This window comes from Neolamprologus brichardi, chromosome 2 (assembly GCF_056152115.1).
Source record: "Neolamprologus brichardi isolate AB-2024 chromosome 2, ASM5615211v1, whole genome shotgun sequence".
In the NCBI taxonomy this organism is placed as follows: domain Eukaryota; kingdom Metazoa; phylum Chordata; class Actinopteri; order Cichliformes; family Cichlidae; genus Neolamprologus; species Neolamprologus brichardi.
The window spans coordinates 16,855,483-16,880,267 of NC_142105.1; the positions used below are offsets into that span (position 1 = coordinate 16,855,483).

General features: G+C 41.5%; 1 protein-coding gene across 6 annotated transcripts; it reads right to left on the reverse strand.

Annotated features, from left to right (window-relative positions):
- Positions 1-167: 167 nt before the first annotated feature.
- Positions 168-24,779, reverse strand: LOC102788952 (long-chain-fatty-acid--CoA ligase 1-like). Of its 6 annotated transcripts, none has more exons than XM_035912417.2 (22): positions 24,379-24,779; positions 15,184-15,425; positions 13,391-13,696; positions 13,104-13,218; positions 11,335-11,399; positions 10,869-10,970; positions 7,007-7,106; positions 6,752-6,927; positions 5,152-5,184; positions 5,021-5,072; positions 4,858-4,931; positions 3,746-3,823; positions 3,507-3,641; positions 3,236-3,370; positions 2,823-2,918; positions 2,548-2,620; positions 2,337-2,425; positions 2,124-2,240; positions 1,888-2,031; positions 1,699-1,803; positions 1,335-1,406; positions 168-1,215 (listed from the first exon to the last, which is right to left on the reverse strand). In XM_035912417.2, exons 3-22 carry the CDS (start codon positions 13,568-13,570, stop codon positions 1,075-1,077), a joined length of 2,082 nt encoding a protein of 693 aa, XP_035768310.2. In that variant the 5' UTR covers positions 13,571-13,696; positions 15,184-15,425; positions 24,379-24,779; the 3' UTR covers positions 168-1,074. The 6 variants fall into 6 exon arrangements, with proteins under 6 accessions (XP_035768310.2, XP_087703606.1, XP_035768312.2 ...); XM_087847480.1 differs by lacking the exon at positions 24,379-24,779 and adding an exon at positions 19,091-19,201; XM_035912419.2 differs by lacking the exon at positions 15,184-15,425.
- Positions 24,780-24,785: the final 6 nt, after the last annotated feature.

Consider the following 24,785-nt stretch of genomic DNA (forward strand, 5'->3'; position numbering starts at 1 on the left):
CAAATCAGTGACTGATGTCAATACAAAAACAAATGCGACTGATTAAAAATAACAAAAAGAAATGAGAATCTTTCAAGTTTGTGCATTAGTGAAGCAATGTACAAACATTACACCATTTTTTAATCAAATATTTTACAAAATGTGACATTAAAAACAATTATAATACAAATTAATGTTATTTTTCCTTGTTATCTAAATAATGCATTATTACAAAAACCGATTCATTCGCCAAATCTTTTCCCTTCCTGAACCTACTATAAAGTAATTAAACATTAACAAAGCTTTCCCTCTGTGTCTGCCCTGTATGTTCCTGAGTAACTTCCCTGTGTACAGTAAGCTAACATTGAATTGTTTCATCTGTTGATCCCACTAGACAAGTCCTGACTGCAACTAAATTAATTCATGCAGACAATGAAGGAACCAAGTGAAACAATATTGCTGTTAAAAATTTCAACACTAAAACAAAATCATGACATCAAACTGTCTCATCAATGCCAGTGAACCATTCTGTGTGAGAATGATGGAAAACGAAAGTGCACAATGTGTGTTTGCTTTTTGCAGGCCTGAGATTTGTGATGTGACAAAGGTGAAGTACCAACAAAAACAGCTTCTTCAGACTCAGCACCTTATCAGCATCATCATCATTAATATTTAAATATCAAAGACTAATCAATTCCATCAACAGTTAAAATCGACTTTCTGTCTTGCGTACCACAGATCCTGTAGTCAAATTATTTTTGTGTTCTGTTGAGCACGACAATCATGTTGTTTGGCCGTGAGAACTAAAGCGAGTCCTCAGGGTTTGTACTGTAGTGTCCTTGTCTTTGTCTATGTCCATAAAATCACATTACTGATTTGATAAGCACCATTGTGTGTGTGAAAGTAGTTGTTACTTTTAATTAATCCAGGTAATAAAAAGATAACCTGCTTTGTAGGCATGATGATGGCCTATGATGATGGCCTCAGAGGGTCTCATTCATTTGCTTTCTGCTATTTTTTCCCCTTTTAATTGAATCTAAAGCACCATTAGAGGAGCTGACGCCTATTCTTCCCTCCCGCTCTCCACTTGTCCTTCTACATTTTGATCCCAGCATATAACTCGTCGATCTGGGATCTGAAGTACTGGCGCAGTTCGTTCCTCTTGGCCTTCATTGTTGGAGTGAGCAGGTCGTTCTCGATGGAGAACAGCTCGGTGTGAATGCAGATGGCTTTTACCTAAAGAACAGACATGTGGCCAGGTGGTGTTAGTGACAATAATAATATTACTTCTAATATTTGATGGAAAAACAATTCAAAGTATACAGAAATACTTCAACTACGACTGAGTGCTGTACCTGCTCAAAGGACTTGAGGCCTCCTGCCTTGCCCAGCCTCAGCATGTCTTCCAAGATGGCTGCTTTAACTTCCTAAATACAGAAGAATGAAAAAATTCTCAATATATTACTCAATATTAACATTGTTAAGCTGCTGAACACTGGCCTATGAGTCATTGAACCATAAAAAGAAACTTAAACAACAGACAAACCAATGTTATGTGTACACATAATAATTAGACATCAGATTTTGCTTTATAAACTGTTTATCAGTTTATATTTGCACATATTTCAATAAATTGCTCCACCTATTTCACCTGCAGCAAAAATATAAAGAAATAAGGGATGGCTCAAGACTTTTGTGCAAGCTTTTTGAATCCATTACCGCTCTGCCACATAGTTCCAGGTAGCTGCCCTGCAATCCCAGCGTCCTCCTGGTCCAGTCAGACAGGAAGTCGGGGTCAGGAACCACCACTGCTACCAGACACGCCTGGAGGCAAACAACATGTAAATGTATCTCATTCAAAGTGGACTTTGTTCTAAAGAAACTTAAAGTTTTAAAGAGAGGACCTACCTGCAGACTGTCTCCATGCACAAATACCTGCGCCACCGCATCACTCCTCATGTAGATGTTCTCTATCTTCTCAGGAGCAATGTACTCGCCCTGTGCCAGCTTAAAGATGTGCTTCTTTCTGTCCACGATCTTCAGGGTGCCATTCTGTAAACAAACACGCGCACACACTGAATCCAGGTGTGGCCACAGACCACATATGTATTGAGCTTAATGTAATGAACAGATGAAGAACCCACCGGAAGCCATTTCCCAATGTCTCCCGTGTGGACCCACCCATCTGCATCGATGGTCTCTGCTGTTCTCTCTGGGTCATTTAGATAGCCTTGGAATACGTTGGCGCCCTTCACGCACACCTGGAACACATATGCGCACGTGACTAGTGTGAATGACTGAAACAACTATGGACGTTAAGTAAGCTATATGTGCTGATGTCTGCTTTTTGGTTTTACCTCTCCCTCTCCATTTTCAGCCAGGTAGTTCATCTCGGGTACATCCACCAGTTTAACTGTGTTACAGGGCAGAGGCGCTCCAACGTGACCTGTTGAGATGAAGTCAGTTTGAGGTCATCTTCAGATCAGTAATCATTTTATCACTTTTACATAGTTGGCTAAAGTAGGTTAAGTAGGGTTGGTTAAGTTCTGCAGCTTTGTTATGTGCTACCTGCAGTGCAGTCTCCAGGCATGGTCACTGTGCAACCTGCAGTGCACTCGGTTTGTCCATAGCCTTCATAGAACTGAGACAGAGCACAAACCACAATTATTATTATAATCGTTAATGATGCTGCTGCTACAGACAGAATTATGCAACATGGAAAATGACAAAAGGAGGGCGGGGTGGATCATCCCAGAGGACATTACTGTGACGTCACATATTACGAAAGTAAAACAACACAGTATAACAGTAGATTACATTCAGCAATTGTGTGTGTGTGTTACCTGACAGCCTAGTGCAGCTCTGAGGAAGGTGAGAACAGCTGGAGATATGGGAGCAGCTCCTGTTATCATGAGACGCACACAGCCACCAAGACTGGCCTGCAGAGGGCAGCACATCACATTATTTACTTCACAGCTGTTCAACTGCATCCCAAACAAACTCACTCAGACATTGTTAATGCTCTGATGCTACAGTGTTTTTGTATCGTCATTGTTTGCTCTGTTTTCCATTTTCCTGGAATGGAAATTTTCCTTTTAATAATGTGGATCCCCAGTAGGTTGGTATTTGTTTTTTTTATTTTTTTCACTGTTGTTTAAAATAATAAACTGTATATATTCATGGACAATTAGTCATTTTGTCATAACAGCAGCTGACAAAATAGTATTAAAATAAAAGTGGTGCTGGCTCTGAATACCTGAACCCTGTTGAAGATGAGCTTATCCCATATACTGTCTTTCCTGATGATGCCTTTCATGATCTCAGAATGCTTCCTCTTGAAGGCAAATTCCAGCAGCCAGCGCTTCCAGGGTGAGTTGGCCAGACCAAAGATCTACACCAGAAGAATTACCAGGATTAAACAGAACAACATCAGTAAAGCTTACGATCAGCACTGCATTTATGCAAAATCGTATCTTTATAAGATATCATAGCACACAAATGAGCAGAAAGCTTACACTTCTTCATACCTTATCATACATTCTGTTTAAGAGTCGTGGAACCACGGCGAACACAGTAGGCTTCAGCGCCTTCATGTCATCTGACAGTCGACGAATATCTCCCTGGAAATAACCAATCCTGGCTCCGTGCATCAACATGACTCCCTACCAGACAAGGAGAGGAAATTTGGGACAATGTTATTAAAAGGAGCCTGACACAGCAGGCTGGAAGGAATCCTCATTGATTTTTAACGACAGGTGGAACAAACCTGCACGACCCTCTCAAACATGTGAGCCAGGGGCAGATAGGACAAATGGATATCATTGGGAAGCACTGGACAGGTGGTCTAAAACAAACACACGCAGCAAGCAATCAACACAAAGACAAACACACATGCACAAAGACAGAGAGGGAAAGCATTAACCTTCGTAATCCCACCGCCCTCCCCAGCATGTAGGACAGATGCAGAAAAGACAGCAAGCTTCTTCTGAAGCGGTCTGAACGTACGACTGGAGAGAAGAGAGATGAGACCATTAAAGGTCTTAGTGAGCTGTGTTTTCTCTGTCTTCCCTTCAGCATTTTTCCTGTCCTTCTCCTTCCTGAAGCTGCATTGACACTAGAAATGATGTGCAGTGATGTGGGGACAGGGTAGAATAAAAATTAAGGCTTTTTGGTGACTTTGAGTATCTACGGGTGAACAAACTCCTGGTGATGAAAAGTGGGCAGTACCCACAATCAATAAAGTCTCAACTTCCAGGCAAGCACCTGAGGAAAATACTAGACTGACATACAATACGTTAGAGCTGGGGAGTCAAACATAAGGCCCGGGGGCCAAATTGGTCCAACAAAGACTGCAATCTTTGGACATACATTTTACACTTTTTGTTATATTTTCATAAGTTTTACAGTTTTTTCTACTGATAAAGAGACAATTCATATAACATTAAAGTAACAGACAAACAAATGTTTTCTTTAACTACTATAGAAACTTTAGTTTTCTACATTGAGTCCGTAGTAATTATGAAATGTTTTCTGTAATTTTGCACATTTATTTATTTACAATTTAAGCCCTAAGAGTCACAGCGACAGATTACTTTCATTTACTAGAAAAACATTTTCTTGTTATGCAGAAAAACTTTTAGTTTTTACATTTCACGTTAACATATCTCAGGGATTAAGTGTGGAGTTACTACTTTATATTAAATGAAAGGAGCATTTCACAGGTCCAGCCCACTCAAGATCAAAGTGGGCTGTATGTGACTCACAATGAGTCTGACATCCCTAAGTTAGAGGGTCACCACAAGGTCTCAAACGACCAGCTTCAAAGAGATGTGCGATGAGCAAATAGAGAGATGGCCTATGATTACATCAGCACCTCACCTCTGTGACCTTGATGACAGCTGAGCAGTTGCAGACAATATTCCCATGTGTCAACATAGCTCCCTTTGGTTTTCCTGAAAGTGCGTACAGGAGACATGGCAAATATTTTAGCTAACGCATATCAGAGTGGCTGCATGTCACTGTGAGTCTGTGGATGTGTCACCTGTTGTTCCACTGGTAAAGCAGATGACTGCCATGTCCTTGGGCTGAGGAGGCTGAAGAGATGGAGGTAAAAATGGATCAGACAGCATCCTCAATATTTAGAGACAGTCTAACAGGCCTGTGTTTACATACCAGTGGTTCCTGGTGGTTGGCCTTCCCTATGGCCTGTGCAACAAGAAAAGCAGGTTAACTAACAGATCTGAGAATACAGAGATAAAAGGAAATGATGACAACTGAGACAAAACAACAGGAAACGTAGGCAGAAGAAGTAACCATCTAAGAAACAAATGAAAGTGAAAACAGGCCAAATAAACACAAAGCAGCAAGGACAGCAAAACTAAACTATTTGCCTACTTCCTGGATTATTAGCTTTTTGCACATCTGTCACACTGAAATGTTTCAGATTACTAGAAAAATTTTAATTTTTTTTTAAATTTAATTTTACACAAAGATAATCAGAGTAAACTTTTCATTTAGTAAAGATGAAAAGCTATCAAAGCCAGTTTGGCTCTGTGTAAAAGCTGTTAACTGGTTGTGAAACCCTCCTGAGACGAGCCTGTTCTTTTTGGTCAGCAGTGATTTTCTCCTTGTAACTCTCCCATGATGTCATCTCTTTTCTTATTGTTGAATCATGAACTTTGACCTTACTGAGATAAGTGAGGCTTGCAGTTCTTTAGATGTAGTTTTATTTTTCCGTTACCTCCTCGATGTGTCATTGATGCAATCTAGGAGTAAATCTGATTATGTGACCAATCCAGGGATGGTTCACTTGAACGCTTCTAGTTTGATCCATTTGTGGTCACCGGCTCGCCCTTAGAACTGCATTTGTAACAACTTTGTAACTGATAGATGTCAAGGACTTTGTTTCCTTTTGGTCTTTTAAACTTTATTTCTTTTAACCTACTTCACTTTGTTAGACAGGTTTAGCATTCCAGTGATTTCATGAGTCAGAAGATTTGACAGTAATCAAATAAAATTAAACTCAACTTTCTGAAAATGTGGTTAATGGCATTTAACTCATGGTTTGAAAAGGGGGGATCAATAACTTCACACATAGAAGGTCTGGGTAGCTTTTTTTCCTTGAATAAATGAAGTTTATCTTTTAAAAGACTGCATTGTGTATTTAAACCTCCCACTGTCACAGCTGGACACAGGGAGGTGTTTAGTTCAGTATACACATGGTATTTGGGTCAGATCACATTTAAGTGAATTGCTCTGGAGTTCATTTGGACTCGCACAGAGACCACCTCCTCCAAAGCGTCTCATTGTGGTGGTTCTGGTCTGCACCAGAGTGTGATTACTGTGCTCACATCTGTCCAAGCGAACCACACCAGTGACACGGATTGAAAGGTGGGGAGCGTCCCCTTTAATTGACAGCAGACCCCTGCTAGGTTGGATAGGTTTTCTTTCCACCTTAATAAATGAAGTCATCGTTTAAAACTGCATTTTGTATTTACTCTTGCCTTTGTCTAATATTCCAATTTGTTTAATGATCCGAAAGATTTGAAAGTGTGAGAAATATACGAAAAATAGAAAATCAGGAAGGAATTGAGTACTTTTACAGCACTGCACAAAAACAGAAAACAAAGGAGAAGCTGTTGAAGGAAAAGAATAAAATTTATTAAAGGTAAAAGCAGAAGAATGAAACAAACACACACAAAAGACAAAGAAATTACGATAAATAATAATAATAATAATAATTAATTTAAAAAAAAGAAAAAGCCCTTCTGACCATCATCTCCTGCAGGCTGAGGATGTGGATTCCAGCCTGCTGTCCCCGTTCGATCAGGCTGGTGTTTGGGCTCTCCATTAGAACAATGGTTCTCACACTGTGTTTCGTGTTGTTAATGCAGTCCAGCACTAGATTGACTTTATCCATCACATCACACACTATAGTTGAGATAGAAGCTGCAAAAACAAATAGCAAATAATCAGCTGAACGTCTTCAGAAAAACCTCTGCCATGTATCCAAGTCACCATTGTTTACCTTTGTCTATAATATAGCCGATGGCCTCCGTTCCCAGCGTGTCATACAGAGGGACTGACACCAGAGAATAGGTGTAACACGCCAGCTCACTGATGGTCCACTACACACACAAACATTACAAGATTAAGTTTGATAATGACTCCGTCGTCAAAAAGCAGCACATTCAGGTTCATCTTAGCACTGAAGTAATGAGGCTGTGAGATCATAGAGCAGCTGCTTGTTAAAGTAAAGACTAAAACCGTGAAAGTGTGCAATTATGTAAGTAAGTAAGTAAGTAAAATTTATTTATATAGCGCTTTTCACAGATAAAAATCACAAAGTGCTTTACAACACAGGAAATGGGAATATAAAAACAATATAACAGTAAATAAAACAATGTAAAACAATAAAACTATAAAAACAGCATAAGAAGAAATTAATCAAATGCTTTTCTAAATAAAAATGTCTTCAGCTGTTTCTTAAAAGAATCAATGGAGTCCGTGCAGCGAAGAGACAGTGGGAGTGAATTCCACAACCGTGGTGCCACAGTCTGAAAGGCCCGATCACCACGAGTTTTAAAACGAGTGCGCGGTACCACCAGCAGTCTCTGATCTAATGACCTTAAAGCCCGAGAAGATGTATGTGGTTTCAGCAGGTCAGATAAATATTGAGGAGCTTGACCATGTAGGGCCCTAAAGGTTAGAACTAAAATTTTAAAATGAAACCTAAAATTTACAGGCAACCAGTGAAGGGAGGCCAAGACTGGAGTGATATGTGATCTTCTCTTGGTGCCTGTTAAGAGACGTGCTGCAGCATTCTGCACAGTCTGAAGACGATTTAAGGCTGATTTGTTAAAACAAGTAAAAAGGCCATTACAATAGTCTAAACGAGAAGAAATAAAAGCATGAATAATCATCTCAAGTTCAAGCTTTGATACCATTAGTCTGAGTTTAGAGATATTCCGTAAATGATAAAAACAGTTTCGGACCAGCTGCTTAGAATGTTGCTCGAGCGACATCGAGCTGTCAAATATGACACCGAGATTTCTAAGGCTTGATTTTACAGAAGGGTCTAAGAAGCTGATATGCTGTCTAATTTCTGGGACCATGTGGTCTGGAGCAATAATTAGAGTTTCTGTTTTATCAGAGTTTAGTTGGAGAAAATTGTCATATAACCATTTGTTGATTTCTGTCAGGCAATTACTTAAATTAGACAATTTATAAAACTCAGACATTTTGAAGGAACAGTATAGTTGGATGTCGTCAGCATAGAGATGATAGGAGATGTATATATAGCGCTTAATAATTTGGCCTAGGGGAAATACATAAAGTAAAAAGAGAATTGGACCCAGGACAGATCCTTGAGGTACCCCACACGGCAAAACTGTTGATTCTGATGTGACATGATTCATGCAAACAGTAAAAGATCTCTCAGACAGATATGATATAAACCATTTTAAAACAACACCAGTAATCCCAAACAAGTTCTCGAGTCTGTTTATCATGATACTGTGATCTACAGTGTCAAAAGCAGAGCTGAGATCCAACAGGACCAGCACTGTGTACTCTCCAGAGTCTGCTGCCATCAAGATATCACTAGATACTCTAAGTAAGGCCGTTTCAGTGGAATGTAATTTACGAAAACCAGACTGGAAAGTGTCCATAACAGCATTTTTATCCAGGAAATAGTTAAGTTGTTCTAGTACTACTTTTTCTAAAATTTTTGATATAAAAGGCAATTTGGATATTGGCCTATAACTGTTAGGAAGAGATGGATCCAGCTGAGGTTTCTTTAATATTGGCTCAACAATAGCTTGTTTAAAGAAGCTGGGGACTGAGCCAGTATGAAGAGAAGTATTTATCATTTCCACAATACAGGGGCCAATTGAATCAAACACACTAGTGAAAAATGAAGATGGAAGGACATCAAGGGGGCTTGAAGTCTGTTTTATATGACAAAGCAGGCCTCTGATGTCTTGTAGTGTAACAGGAGTAAAAGAGGACCAAGTATCAGAGGAAAGCAAGTTGAAAGTTTGATATTGAGAAGATGATGGAGAGATATTAGACCTGATGGCAATGACCTTATTTCTGAAATAGTTCATAAACTCATTGCATTCGGACGTTGAGTGAACTGGTGCACTAGGAGCATCAGGAGAAACAATACTCTTAATTGTTTTAAACAAGAATTTAGGATCTTTCTTTTTTGAAGCTATGAGGTGTGAAAAATACTCTGTTCTGGCATTTTTCCACATGTCATTTAGCAAGAGGATAGATTCTTTAAGGTGTAGCTTATAAACCTCAAGCTTGGAAGCCTTCCACAAACGTTCTAGCTTGCGACAGTATCTCCTGAAATTACGAATGTTTTCATTTAACCAAGGATGAGATTTCAAATATAGGACAGTACTTTTTTTCAGAGGTGCCACTATGTCTAAAATAGAATTACACCGGTTATTAAAGGATGAGACAAGAGAGTCCAAATGCTTGTAAGTCATTTCAGCGTCGAACATGGCAGAGAACCTTTTGCCGGCGTTCTGGTTTATGATTCGCCTTTCAATCGTTATTTTGGAAGCCGGGGGATCCAAATAAAAAGACAAGTTAAAATATATGCAGCTATGGTCACTCACATGGACATGTTCCACACGAATGTCATTTATATTTAAACCCAAGGAGAAAACAAGGTCCAATGTGTGACCCTTTACATGTGTAGGGCCAGAAACATGTTGCATAAAATTAAAAGACTCTGTGATAGTCATGAAGTCAGCACCCATATTACAGGATGCATCATCAATATGAAAGTTAAAATCTCCCAACATTACCACCTTCTCTAATTTAATAATGGATGATAGGAGGTCGTTAAATTCAGTTAAAAAGACTCCGGCAGGGCCAGGAGGTCGGTAGATTAAAATACAATAAAAGGTGTGCAAAGAGCCGACCTTGATCATCTGAAGTTCAAATGAGGTAAAAGAATCCGAGTTCATCAGTCTGCATGTGAATCTGTCCTGGTGCACAACAGCGAGACCTCCGCCACGTCCCGAAAGACGTGGAGTTCCGATGACGGAGCAGCCAGTCGAACAAATTTCATTCAGATGTATATAATCCATGTTTTGTTGCCACGTCTCAGTTAAACACATGAAGTTGAGAGATTCCTTTACAAAAAGATCGTTTAAAATAAACGATTTGTTTGTGATTGAGCGAGTGTTGAGCAGGGCAAACCTGATTGATGACGTTTGGTTAGTGCAGTCAACAGCTGACTGCAGTGGCACTCGAATTAAACACCTGTGCGCACCTCTACACCTGTTACGCCGAGCGGGGACTTCAGGGCTAGCAGAAGCTAATATCCATAGTGGTACATCACCTCTGCCATCAAAACGGCGGTCAAAGGAGGGACGCCAAGTGAACATGGGGCCATCAGACCATAGACTCCGAGCTGGGAACTGAAGTGTAGCGTCGGCACCAGGTGACAACAGACGAATTGGTCGCAGGCACCGGGATTCTTCCCACATCCAAGAAGCTAATCTTCGGTACCTTCTCAGTCGCACCTGGACACCGGCCCTGGTTCCCCTACTTCTTCTTTTCTTCGTGTTAAATCCCACCGACATGTACGGTAACATGCACTCAGGTGAGGAACACACAAAGGGTGGAGGGAAAAATTTCCTGTAACTGTCCCAGCTGTCAAAGTAGCTCTCCATTGAATCTTTGATATACAACATCATGCCCCGATCATAAGTATTGGTGGCAGAGACAAAATCAAAACACAGGACGGTAAAAATAATATTGCAAGTGACTATAGCGGCCAGTATAAAACTATACCAGCGAGCTGTACAAGCGGCAAAGCCAAACACAGGCGCCATCTTGTCCGAGTCCAAAGTGGGTCAGTAGTGTACCTCTGGTCTGTTCTGAGAGAATATGCCGATGTGAGAGTCGGTGGTCTTGCTGTTTCCTTTGTGAAGAAATGCAGAACCCAGATTCTCTGCTTGCTCAATTACCTAACACATAAACACACACATATACACACAGACACACACACCAGCTGTTAATGCTGACAAACTCAACCTTGTTCAGCCTCAGAAATCAAAGTTTGATTTATGCTCATTTTGCCTTTTCAGCTTCTCATTTACATTTGATCACTTTTAGCAGAAAGTTACAAAGTGACGATTTCAGATTTGCATACAGAATAAAATGACGCACTTGCAGAGTGAATGTCACCGGCAAACAACGTGACCATAAAAGACAAGGTCACCTTTTTGACCACCACTTTGTAAACAACTGTTTATACTGACTGCAAACTGTAGCTTTCACCCTGGAGGCTATAATGTTTATACAAGGTGAGCTAATCTTGGTATCTCTTACCTCTCTGTAGGAAATCCATTCATAAGGCTGTTTTAGCTTCCTGGAGCCGACACAGGGACCGTTACCTGGACGATGAAAGAGAAGAGTTACTACAGTGGAAAGTTAGAGCAACCTAATGTCACAAATTCAAAAGTGTTCCCAGGATGTCATACACATATCCCTATTACACATACAGATGATTACACTTCCTACCCTGCATGCTTGGCTGCTGGCACAGCAGTAAACTGGAGTGTTGACTATTGTGTCAGCCTTTTTGGCATTAAGAAAGAGTACACAGGTACTGTTGATAAAAGCAGCAACCTCAAAATTAAGCCAACACAGAAGAACAAAGACCGCAGTCCCTGCAATGGACACTTGACTTTGGCTTCAAAAGAGAGTCAGTCAGTGAAAATTCAGCTAGGCTAACAGCATGTTTACACACTGAGGGCGTTTTCACACCTATACTCTGATGTGAATCAGTTGAGGACTTTGCAAACTTGTAGCTTTTTCCTGTTGCTTTGTTTATGTTCACACTTAAAAAAAACCTACAAGAGAATAGCAGTTGAACCAGTACACATCACTGCAAACCGCATGAGAACATTTAGGCCCCTTATTGGTCAAATGTGTCGGCGGGAGCAGAAAGGTAAATACAGGAAAAAGGTGTTTTGTTCTGTCCTAGTGGATAACGTGGAAAATTTACATACATTTTACGGTTAGTTGCTGTAGTTACTGACTGTTTGTGTACCATATTTTCCGCACTATAAGGCGCACTTAAAATCCTGTAATTTTCTCAAAAATCTACAGTGCGCCTTATGTATGAATTCTGGTTGTGCTTACTGACCTCGAACCGATTTTATGTGCTACACGGCGCTCAAACATCTGTCAAAAATGTTTTAGTACGACTTTTGTAAGCTACGAAGTCGCACTGCTTGATGGATTGTTGGAGCATTATGGCTACTGTAGTCAGGAGCCTCGCGGAGGAATCTGGGTCCTAAACTCCGTCAACTTCAGGTCCCAAAGTCAAACGAACACTGCAGCATCACTGAGAGTTACAAACTGCCTAAATTCTTTCATCTTTAATAAAATGATCAGCGTTGCGGCTTCACCAGGTGTAACAATTAAGTTTAACATCCAGGCATCCAAGAAAACAGAATTTAATAAATTTAACGGAGTTAGAAGTTGGCAGAAAGTTAGCTTGCTAGCTTCCACCTAAACATGATATAGTATGTTCTGACTGAGAGATTTCTGAAATAATTTAACTGTGTCTTTCACCTTCTTAACTAAATATGGACTTCTGGTTCCAAAACAACCGACACAATGGCTCTTATGGTTGGCACATACATGTGACAAAGCTGTTCCTCTAATGTGGAAAAACTACATGAGTGGTGATCCATGTCATTCACTTTCTTTTTCAGATTGTTCCTCTGCAAAAATGGAAAAAGGGTCCCATTTTTAAATGCTCATCTTTAAAGCAGCAGCATAGATGTTTAATATGAAAACTGTAAAAACAACAGTTGAGGTCTCTACAGCTAAGTTTGCCTTAATGATCGCATATCAGGTTAATTTTTACATAACGTGTGTCATAAAATTGTATTAAAATATCTAAATATTCAAATAAAATATCAATCTTTTATATACAGTTTTTGTATTCAACAAAGTCAAAGTTACTTTGAGATGTTAGACACATCATCACTACTGCACCAGTGCAGTTAAGGATGAATGTGAATGCGAGCTTGATTTATACAGTAAAAGTACCACATTGGGATTAAATTGTATTACCGGTGACTTACTGGACACTCTGGCGCCTCTGAGAAAGAATTCATACAACGTAGTGGCATCATCATAGATATGTGTCAAGGGACTGTCAGTGGTCAGTAGAACTGATCGGCGTGCCAAATCTCCACCCTCACAATGACAATGAAACAGATCGTGAATGCAACAACAATACAACAACGACAGCAGCTGGAACATTTCTGTGTAAAAAATCTTGTTAGAGAATTAATGACAGCAAGTAATTAGTGGGTCACATTATCGATCAGCATAACTATCCTGTGACTCTGACAGGGACCAAACTTACCTGAACCTCAACTGACTGCATCTGGAGGTCACAGACCAGTGGGAGGGGCCTGGGTCGTGTTGCCAGGTAATAGGTTGTCGCAGCAACCACAGCCCCCATGCTGACTAACACAGGGGTGGACATGTTTCTGGCGTAGCAGCTGACATCTAGATCTGGCAGCTTCTGAATAAACTCCTCCATGTTATTTGCGATGAGGTGCCTTCAACAACACTGACTGCTCTGCTCTGTTCGTCCAGGTGCAGTTAGACTGAATGCCCTGAGGTGTGGTTGCAAGTAATATGAAGACGTTTTTGGCCAGGAGGTCAACTAGAAAGAGCAAGAGAAGACACATCGTTATTGTACTTTGAATCTTTTTTATCCATAGTTTAGTAAAGTAAGTAAGTAAATTTTATGTCTTTTACCTTTCTAGATAAAAGATCGCAAAGTGCACACAGGGAAGACAAAGTATAAAACAAAAACAGACAAAAGTTTACAAAATGCAATTCTAAAAATATGTTTTAGTTGTTTTTTAAAAGAAGCTACTGAGTCCACAGATCTTAAGCTCAGTGGGAGACAGTTCCACAGTCTGGGAGCCACGGTGGCTTTGTATGCTGAATAACAGGTAGGCTCTGATCACATGACCTCAGAGACCTGCTAGGGACATAGGGCTGTAAAAGTTCAATGATGTAGGCAGGTGCTTGACCATGAAGAACTCTAAAGGTCAGAACCAGAATCTTAAAATGGACTCTGAATTCGATGGGGAGCCAATGCAGCTGTATCAGCAACGGTGTCACATGTGAGTACTTCGATGTTTTGGTCAGAAGCCTTGCTGCAGCGTTTTGGACAATCTGCAGACGCTCCAGGGAGTTTTTTCTTAGAGATGTAAACAGTGAATTACAGCAATCCAATCATGATAAAATGACTGCATGAATAATAATCTCCAGTTCAGTGCGAGACTTAATTTAGAAATATTTTGTTAAGTGATAAAAGCAGGACCGAACCAGAGATTTGACGTGAACATCCAAAGTGAGCCGGGTCAAAGATTACCCCGAGGTTCCTGATGGAAGATTTCACAAATGTTGAAAGAGGACCAAGAGCATTCATTATCTTAGGTACATGTCTGTCAGGAGCACATACAAGGACTTCGGTCTGTCCTTCATTAAGTTGGAGAAAGTTGTCGACCATCCAACCTTTAATGGATTCTAAGCACTCATTCAGAATCTGCAGCTTAGAAACATCCTGGGACTGGATATCATCTGGGTAGCAAATGCCCTCAAAGGGGCTTAACATATGCTGGAGAGGAAGTAGATGCATTAGAAACAATAAAGGCCCCAGCACAGAACCATGTGGCACACCATAGGTTATGTTACGACCCGGCTCAAAAGCCGCAACATAAAAAAGGAGATGAATACCAGAGTATAGGCGAGAAGAGGTATTATCTTAGAATGGAATACCAGGTTGGCTAAAATGGCTGGTGCCACCAAGGCAAAGACAAGTGAGCTCCCTGGGAAGCTTGCCTCAGGTATGCTTTTATCCACACCTGACTAGGTGTGGCCAATTGGCACCAGCTGAACACATTGAGATAATTAGGGGCTACAGAAGGACGTAACACCTGCTCCCTCAAAAGGGTTCCTCTAGGACCCCTAAATTTATTAAAAGCCCCTCTGAAGCCTCCAGGTCCTTGACCCACAAACCTGAAATAAAAGTAAAAGCTTAGAAGTGGAAGATGACCGGTATTTGGAAACAGTCACAGAAAAGTATCGTTCATATAGATATGAGGAGAACCACTCCAAGGCAGATCCAGATATACCGACCCAATGTTTCAGCCTTTCAAGCAGAATTCGATGGTCAACTCTATCAACATCAGGAGAGCAGAACATTTTCCTGCATCGTTTTGCATCAAAATGTCACTGGAGACTCTGAGAAGGGCTGTATGTCTGTGAAGGTTCTCAATCATCCAGGTCATCGTAGTCTAAGGAGCTTGGAAAGAAAAGCGTTTGGACTTCTTTAAGTTGCTTGAAGACGTTTCACCTTCATCTGAGAAGCTTCTTCAGTTCTAGGGTCAAATGGCGGAGAGTCGCAGATTTAGACAGATCAGATATCGGCTGCTGATTATAACCAAATCTTCAAGCTGACACACACAGACAGCAGTGGCAGATGTTTATCCGGACCTGAAAGACTTTGGTCTAATGTAAGGTCTGTTTGTTTGTCAATAATAATCCTGTGCACTGAAGCGTGCAACATCTCTTTACTGTTAAGTACAGAAACATAATGAAAGACTGCTGCTTTTCCTGTACAGTAATAGCAGGTGATCTCGTTCAGCTGTGACTCACGTTACAGTGTAATTGGATCGTATATCATATATTTAACAGATTCTCCCAGGCGTCAGATGTATTCGTCCCATTCTGTGCCAGTGTTGGTGTTTAATAGTTGGAGGAGTTCTCAGCATTACAACAAAAACACAGTTAAGCCTCCCTCATCCCACTTATGTCCCTCGCTCCCTCTCTCTCCCTCTCTCTCCCTCTCTCTCGTCTGCCCTCCCTCAACCCTCATGTCAGGCTCGCGTGTCCCAGCCTACGTCTCTCTATGTTTCCTGTTTTATTATCTTGCGTTCCCTGTTCAGTGTGTTTAGTTTTGCTCCCATGTTCATTCGTGTTCATTCATGTGTTTCCAGTCCCCTCATCACCTCTCTGTGTATTTAGTGTGTGAGTTTTCTGTCAGTCGGGGTCAGATCGTCTGCGTTCCATGTTTCAGGTATTCGTGTTAAGCATGTCCAGGGTTTTCATGTTCAATTCTAGTTTAGCCAGTTTAGGTTATTCTTTAGTTTTGTATTGTTTGCTTTGCCCTTTATTTTGTAATTTTTCCATCAGCTATAACAAAAAGCGCTTCATTTTGTCTGCGTTTGGGTCCACATTTCTAAGTCCACACAGTCTCCCAGCACAGACTGTGACTGCAAAGCTGTTGAAAAATAAACAGATTGGAAAGTGTGATGTAACCCACATACAATGAGGGTACCACTTTAAGGACTGATATGAGGAGAGATGGACATCCTGCCCAACCAATCAAAATGCACAGGTCCCAGTATGCTTTGACCAATGGGAGAGCAGCCTGCCACTGTATGTCCCACCCACGTGCTCTGTGTTCGCTGCTATGTGTGGAGGTAGTCGCGTGCTGGCAGGAGAAAAGAGAGACTGAAGCTTTTGAGCTGGAAAAAGTATTAGATATAAGTTGCAACCAACTGTGCTGCACACAAGTTCACTGGTTATCAGCTACCTTTCATGTTAAAAGTAGCCACAGTGAGTAAACAGGCAAATGCTGCAGTTTTCTGGTGACTTTAGAAAGTACCGCGTGGAGCTAAACTGTTAGCCTTTGTTAGCTGTGGTTGCTATCAACTGCCTGAAAGTTTATCTCAATCTGCTTCCAGAAGTAAGGTAACACTTGAAGCGCAACTTATGTTTATTTTCCTTCACGTCGTATTACTGTTATTAAAGAGAAAAACAACATGTCCTGTTACGTTATTTAGAGCCCCGCATTTTCCGACCGAGAGACACCATACCATTGTCTTCGGCCGTGATGCACTGAGATCGGTGAGCACATGTTGTATGTCTCAGTTAGTTCACGTCTGTTTCACATTTTATTGTTGAGAAACTGAATTAATCTCAATTGTTTGATTAATAATTGTCGCATATGTGACATATATGCATATGCACTGACTTTACTTGGTTTAATGCATAGTTTGTGTAAGAGAAATGTTTTATTTTTGCAAATTTGAGTATTTTTATTGCAAATTGATGTTGAATGTGACTTCAACAAGATCCTAAATTGTGAATTATAGCTAGAACAGCATAATTAATATTTGAATTGCTCTTCTGACCCTGTCTGTTGACAGGTCAGGTTTTTTTTGTATGCTGAATTGTTCCTGAGGTGGATTCCTCCGGTGAAATAGATGGCGAGCCTTCCCACCTGGACTTAGAGAGACTGAGATTCGCTTCTTTTCCACTTGATGATCTGCTGCACCTTGCGGTGTGGTAGGACTGTATCACTCACACTTTCACGCACAGCTGGTTATACATAAGACTACTGACTGACATTCTCTCACCCCTATTTTCTTTCACACCCTGGGAATTTTTTGGACTTTACCCCTTGGACATTTTTTATTTGGGACTTTAAATAATGAGCTGTTGTGTAGAATATTCTCCACATGTGAAAAGAGTGTGAGATTTTCATTTGAATGTACATTGGATTTGTGTAATCTGTTTCTATAAGAGTTAAGGAGTCAGGTTACTAGGGTGCACCTGAACATTGAAACCCGAACATTGAAAACCAAAAGTAACACTTGACCAAGTCATTGCTTTAGTAGTTTATGTGTTTTACTTTTCTTTTAATTTTTGTAAGTTTCCTTTCTACCATTGTAAAGTGTCATTAACCTGTGCTTGTCAACCTTAGGTTTCTTTCACTAAAGTTGGCTGGTTCTTTTGAGTTACATTCTTGTCTCTGTGTCTAATTTAAACTCACCCCTGTGCTCCTATAGTCGAGCCTATTGGCCCATTGATATATTCTTTTCAACAATTCCCCTTACTGTGTTACAGTGACATCTTCATATGAAGACGATAACCTTTGGTCCAGACCAGCGGTGGGCAACTCCAGGCCTCGAGGGCCAGTGTCCTTGGTCAAATACAGCTGATTTAAATGGCCAAATCATCTCCTCAACATGTCTTGAAGTCCTCCAGAGGCCTAGTAATAAACTAATCAATTAACTCAGGTGTGTTGACCCAGGGTGAGATCTAAAACCTGCAGGACACTGTTGCTCGAGGCCTGAAGTTGCCCATCCCTGGTCTAGACTCTAGAAAACACAGACAACACTTCTCACAGCAACACCAAGGCAGACCCACGACAAGTTGCTGCATTCTCATTAGCAGGATAAAAGAAAAACTGTCTGTAAGACTGAACTGAAGTGTGAGAAAACAATCCTACTTAAAGCACAGCTTGAGTTGAAATGTACCTCAAGAGTTCAGGTTCCTGTATCAGCTGTCCCCTCTCTCACAGTCACATCCTGTTACTCTACATAAACTGCTTAACAAAATACATCACTGTTAAATGTTAATGCTATTGTTTCTCTTTTAAGACCAAGAAAAAAACCCATTGAACTTATAGAGTGCTCACTTCTTTGCACGTGGTCAAAATTATGAATTCAACAAGGGGTCGAATCCTTCTTTCCCCGACTGCACATATGCAGAAAGAGTTCAATCAACTTCAAAACTTAAATTAGAAGTAATATTATTACAGAAAAGCATTTAGCATTTTTAAATAATCTTTTTTTTATTATTTTGGTAGACCATCCACCAATTCAGTTCAATTCATTTTATGTAGCATCAAATCACAACAGCAGTCACTCTAGGGTGCTTTATATTATAAAGTGAAGACGCTTCCACATTACAAGGAAACCTTCAGTCTAGTTTCTCATCCTTTGATTGCAGAGCGCTTGTTTCACCTACACTAATACTACTCAGTGTTTCATTTCCCAGCACAACACATGCATGACAATAACATGAGCCAGTCTCTTAAACTGGAATAACCTGTAAAAGAAGAGGCTTAGCTGTGAATGCTAACTGTACAACAGTTAATAATAACAGGATAATGCAAGAACAACATACTACACACACTATTTCCGTATCCCCATGTGTGTTTCTCCATGTTTTAACGCGTTTCTCACCCACTAACCTGCAACAGAGAGCAGCCAGGTGAGACACTGAGCATCCAGTGGCAAGGATCCTGCAGTTTTTACTGCCGCTCTGTCTCCACAATGCACTAATGCACCGCTGACACGCAACAGCAACAAACATTCTTTTAAGAGGTCAGGCGGGGCCACGGGAGCCCTCTAATTGGCCGACTCCTGGAAAACGATCAGTCTAACTCAAAGTCAAACAATCAATGCATGTTTCTGTAATTTACTCTGATAGTGGAGACTGGGAGACCAAACCAAGCAAAGTTAAACTTATTATAATAGCAGTTAAATGCAGAGTATCTTCAAAATCAATAAACAACATCAATACGGACTCTTTGTCTGATGACGCGTCTCTTTCATTTGTCTCATTCTCACACAGTTACAGCCTTCTTGCAAAGGACAGCAGCAACGCCTGAGTGCCTTCACCTTTGCCACAGTGACCTATGACCCACATGTGGTCAGCTGAGCAAAGGAAAAACTATCTGACACAATGTTCTGGGGCAAAAGTGTGTGTGACCATACATGAAGATATTTTCTGTCTTGTGATTGTTAAATATTGACTCATCTGTGTTTATCATGTGAACATGGTTCTCAAAAGCCTTTAAGCTTAAGACAATATTCCCTCTGTGCTCGGTGCTTTCTGTGTCAGCATGACCAGGCCAACTTCCTTCTTTAAATCCTGTCAACTACACAACAGTGGACGATCACCAATTACACACACATCACTACAGTGGGCACATACTTCCTCCATGTCTTAAAAAAAAAAAAAAAATATATATATATATATATATATATATATATATATATATATATATATATATATATTTTAATATTGATGGTTAAAGAGCTGGTACTCATACAGCACTTTTCTCCTGAATTTGAGCACTCGGGCGCTTTCATGCTCACATTCATCCTTTTATCTGTATCTAAGCACGAGCTGCTCCTCACAAACACACACACTCCGATGGATGCATCAGGGCCAACTCAGGGTTTAGCATGTTTTTTTTTTTTGTTTTTTTTTGCCTGTCCTGTTTGGCTCTTTTGCCATCAGAATTATTGTCTAAAGGCAAAGAAAGATGCCCAACGGATTTACTTTACCAAATGGACCATCCCAGCCTTGCCGTAATGGTCTATTTGATTCACTTTTTATTGTTTATTTTATTTTTTATTTTCACTTGCTAGATACGGGACAGACTTGAATGAGGAAAAGAAAAGGGAGAAAGAAAGAGGGAAAGAAAAACAGCAGAGAAGAGGGACGGGGATAAAGGGCAAAAAACAAAAACCAACAAAATAAGCAGACAAAAAATACATATATCAATCACCTGGATCACCTGTTGAGAAAGAAAAAAGAAAACAAGCAGAAGAAACGAGAGCAATAGAATAAACAACATCATGATGATCTATGTGAATATAACAGTAAATACGAAATATTAAACATTATTGTGCAGCACCTAATATCGAAAGCGCACAGTGAGCTTTGAGGTAGGAGCCAAAAAGGGTGTAGTTTGTGTGTGTGAGCACCCGTGTGTACACCTGTGAGCATGGACGCGCTTGTATTTAAAAGGTTCCTTCATGTAATGATCTGCTAGAGGGTGTGGGGGGCCATAGCCCCGTCCTCCTGGGCATGAAGCAGGTATGGAGGAGATCAAGACTCCAGACATCCAGAGGCCCCCAGAACACAAGAGACCAAGGAAGACCAACAGAGGGGCAGCCGTGCCACTGTCCCAGAAAGAGCTGAGGAGAGCCCCAGATGAGAGGTCACTCAGCAGCCGCGGAGCAGAAGCCAGGGGGGGTTGCAGTGACGTGCCCGTGAGCTCCGCTGGCAGCCAGCTGTGCCAGAGTGACCGAGCCCCAGGCCGCGAGGCCAAGGGGACCCCACCCCCGAAGTGGCCCGAGGGAGCCCCAGGCTCCAGGCCCCGATAAGCAGCCACCAAAGAGTGAGCCGGTGTGTACCTGGACGCCCATCCCCGGACACAAAGAACCACCAATGCACTGATGTCTGAGGGCGCCTGCCACTGGCAGGGGAAGTGGTGGTGGGAGATAGGCCTCCATACCTTAGAGGACCTGGGAGATGGGCTACCCAGTTTCACCCATCATGGCCAATTTGTACATGGAAGAAGTGGAAAAGAGGGCTTTGCTATCCTACCCTGGAACACCACCAAGTCATTGGTTCAGACATGTGGATGACACCTGGGTGAAAATCAAATCTCAGGACGTACCACATTTCACAGATCACAGTAACTCGGTGGACCGACACATCAAATCCACCAAGGAGGATATGAAAAGTGGCAGGTTAGCCTTCTTAGACTGTGAGATTTCCATCAGTAATGGGGGACATCTAAAAGCTGACGTGTACCGTAAACCTACACATACGGATCAGTATTTAAAGTTTGACTCTCATCATCCACTGGAGCACAAACTGGGTGTCATCAGGACGCTACAACACAGAGCCAACACCATCCCCACTGACACAGCAGCCAGGGAGGCAGAAGAACAGCACATCAAGAAGGCCCTGAGTAAATGTGGTTATCCCAGCTGGACTTTTGTCAAAGCGGGAAAGGCTCCAGCCCCGGGGCCACCTCCACCGGGAGGAGGCCCCGGGGCAGACCCAGGACACGCTGGAGAGATTATATCTCTCGGCTGGCCTGGGAATGCCTTGGTGTTCCCCCGGACGAGCTGGAGGAGGTGGCTGGGGAGAGGGAGGTCTGGGCCTCTTTGCTTAGGCTGCTGCCCCCGCGACCCGGCCCCGGATAAAGCGGATGAAGATGGATGGATGGATGGATGGGAAAGGCTCCTAAAGAAAGCTCCAGCCGATCCAGGAGAGGAGGACAACCGCTGCCCAAGCGATTACCTGTAGTGATCCCGTATGTGTCAGGAGTATCGGAGCAGTTGAGATACATTTTTTCGAAACACCGGGTCTCTGTGGCTTTTAAACCCCAAAACATGCTGCGCCAAAAATTGGTCCACCCCAAGGATCGGGTCCCCCGACACAAACAGAGTAACATAGTGTACGCTGTTAAGTGCCAGGAGGATTGGCAGGATTTATACATCAGGGAAACCAAACAACCTCTGGCGAAGTGGATGGCACAACACAGAAGAGCTACCTCATCAGGCCAGGACTCTGCAGTCTATTTACACCTACAGGCCAGTGGACACTCTTTCAATGATGAGGATGTACACATCCTGGACAGGGAGTGGTCTTTGATCAGTGGGTTTTGATCAGTGGTTGTTGATCAATGGTCATGAGAATTTGCATAATTATGATTAAGGAACTGACCTCCCAGCCCATTGTTCCTTCAGTGGGCTGGTTTCAGTCATTATGCAAATGTACTGTTTATAAGATTTGGGGAAACCTGCAGTCAGCTGAGACTGAAGAAGTCACTTGGATAAGTGACGAAACGTTTCTCCCACAAACGCTACGTCCACATGAACAGAATCAGCTTTTGGAGATATAAAGGAGAACATCACAGCCTGAGACCTGCAGGTCTGACAGCAGCAGTTGTATCACTCCTGTTTCCTACGGTGGCTGGGAAGTGCAAATCGCAACAAATTAAAAAACCACAACAAATTAAAAACCCGCAACAAATTACAAAAACCCACAACAAATTACAAAAACCCGCAACAAATTACAAAAACCCACAACAAATTTAAAAAACCCACAACAAATTACAAAAACCCACAACAAATTAAAAAACCCCACAACAAATTAAAAAAAACCCACAACAAATTACAAAAACCCACAACAAATTAAAAATCCCTGACAGAAAGGGATTGTCTGAAATACCGGAAGTGACGCAACGATTAGCCTAATAGGGCTTTTGGAGCGTGATGTGACGAGAGGGGCGTGGCCGTGATTTTTGGTTGAGGCGCCATGTTTCTGGGCCAAACAAAGCGCTAGCGAAAGAGGAGCGAAAGTACACGGATAACACCAGCTATGGTTCGTACTTGCTGTGCGGTAAAGTTAGATCGCACGACCGGCGATAAGGTTGAAAATGGTTTATCTTTTCATTCTTTCCCCACCTGGAAGCAACATGAGGCAGCTCTTGTATCGGATGTTACCAAAAGAAGGCGTCTAGTCTGGATAGCAGCTATGAGACGAGCTGATATCCAGTTCTCTTCCATCTCCAAATATCTGTTGGTGTGCTCCAGACATTTTCATTCCGGTAAGTTATAGATATGTTCATATCACTCTTTATCCGGTCTTTAAGTCTGACGTCACTAGCCATATCTGGGCTCAAACGCTGCTGCAGGTCCATAAATCACTGAGAGTTGAAAAGCTATCTAAAGTCTTTCATCTGTAATAAAATGATCAGCGTTCTGCTCTACCATGTGTAACAATTGAGTTTATCATCCAGGCAACCATGAAAATGAAACGAAATTAGCAGGAAGTTAGCTCACTAGCTTCCATCTAAATGAGGGATTTTGGAAACAAATTCAAACGTACAGCTCTGCTATCACTTCCAACATAAATGAAGACAGAAAACTAAACAGCAGTGACGTTTGTAGGGTACTGTGAGTAAAATGCGTTTGATTTTCTCTTGAACATTCAAATTAGTGCAATCATAAATTCATTCATGAGAGGCAAATTACAGTGAGAACATGTGGAGGCTCTGGCTAAGTTCACATTGCATGCGAAAGCGCATCAAATCCGACTTTTTTTTTTTACCCTATGCGACCCATATCCAATCATGGTATGACAGTGTAAAAACAGCACAAATCCGATATTTTCAAATCCGATCTGGGTCACTTTCGTATGTCGTACTGAATCCGATACATATCTGATGTTTTAGAAAGCAATTGCTGTTTTAATGGTCATGTCGCATTAAATCCGTCTTTTATGTCACTGACACAAAACATATGCCAATTATCAGCGCTGGAGAAGCGCCTAAGAAGACATTGAGAACACATGAGCGCTTCGTGTCCATCCCGTGTAGATGTTAGTGAAGCTGTTGGGAAGATAATGTGAACATTTATTTATACTGTATAATCTGCAGATTCTGACAGAAATCTGTAACTATCCTCCAGCAGCTTGTTCATGCCCCGCCTCCCTTTAGCAGCGGTGCCCGGAGACACATCTTTCTGACAGCGCTGACTGGACTTAAGGTCGGAATGGAACCCCCCCCCACACACACACACACCCCGCACTAGGACTATTAAAAGCGTGCACAGCATTTATCATATCATAATAATTTATCATATTAATAAGTGCGCGTGCAAACACAGGTTAGCGTTGTTTTCTGTCACGCGCCACCTTTATGGTTTCGCTTGAATATAATTAACTTACCTGATTTCTAAACGGAGCTCGCTTTGATATTCTTCTTAATGCCAGCTGGGATGTGCTGTTCTCCTATTAGCACACTTTCTTTAGCATACTGTATCAAAGCCAGCAAACGCACTATTATTTCTTTCAGTCGTGATTAACTGACTACGATGAGCTGCTGTCGCTTACTTCGCACCTGTTCCCACGACTTCTCCCCGGTTTCTCGCTCCTCACCTCGCGCACACCTGATCAGCCAATCATGGCATTACACAAGTTTCAAACTTCCGGACAAGTGTTTCACAATAACTTAGCAGTAAAAGGTTCAATGCGTAAAATACTAGATCCATGATTCAGCTTTGCGTTCACCAGTCAGTCTTTAAAAGGCGTGTTTTTCTCACGGGTCACTTTATGACAAGATGCAGCATGGAAGG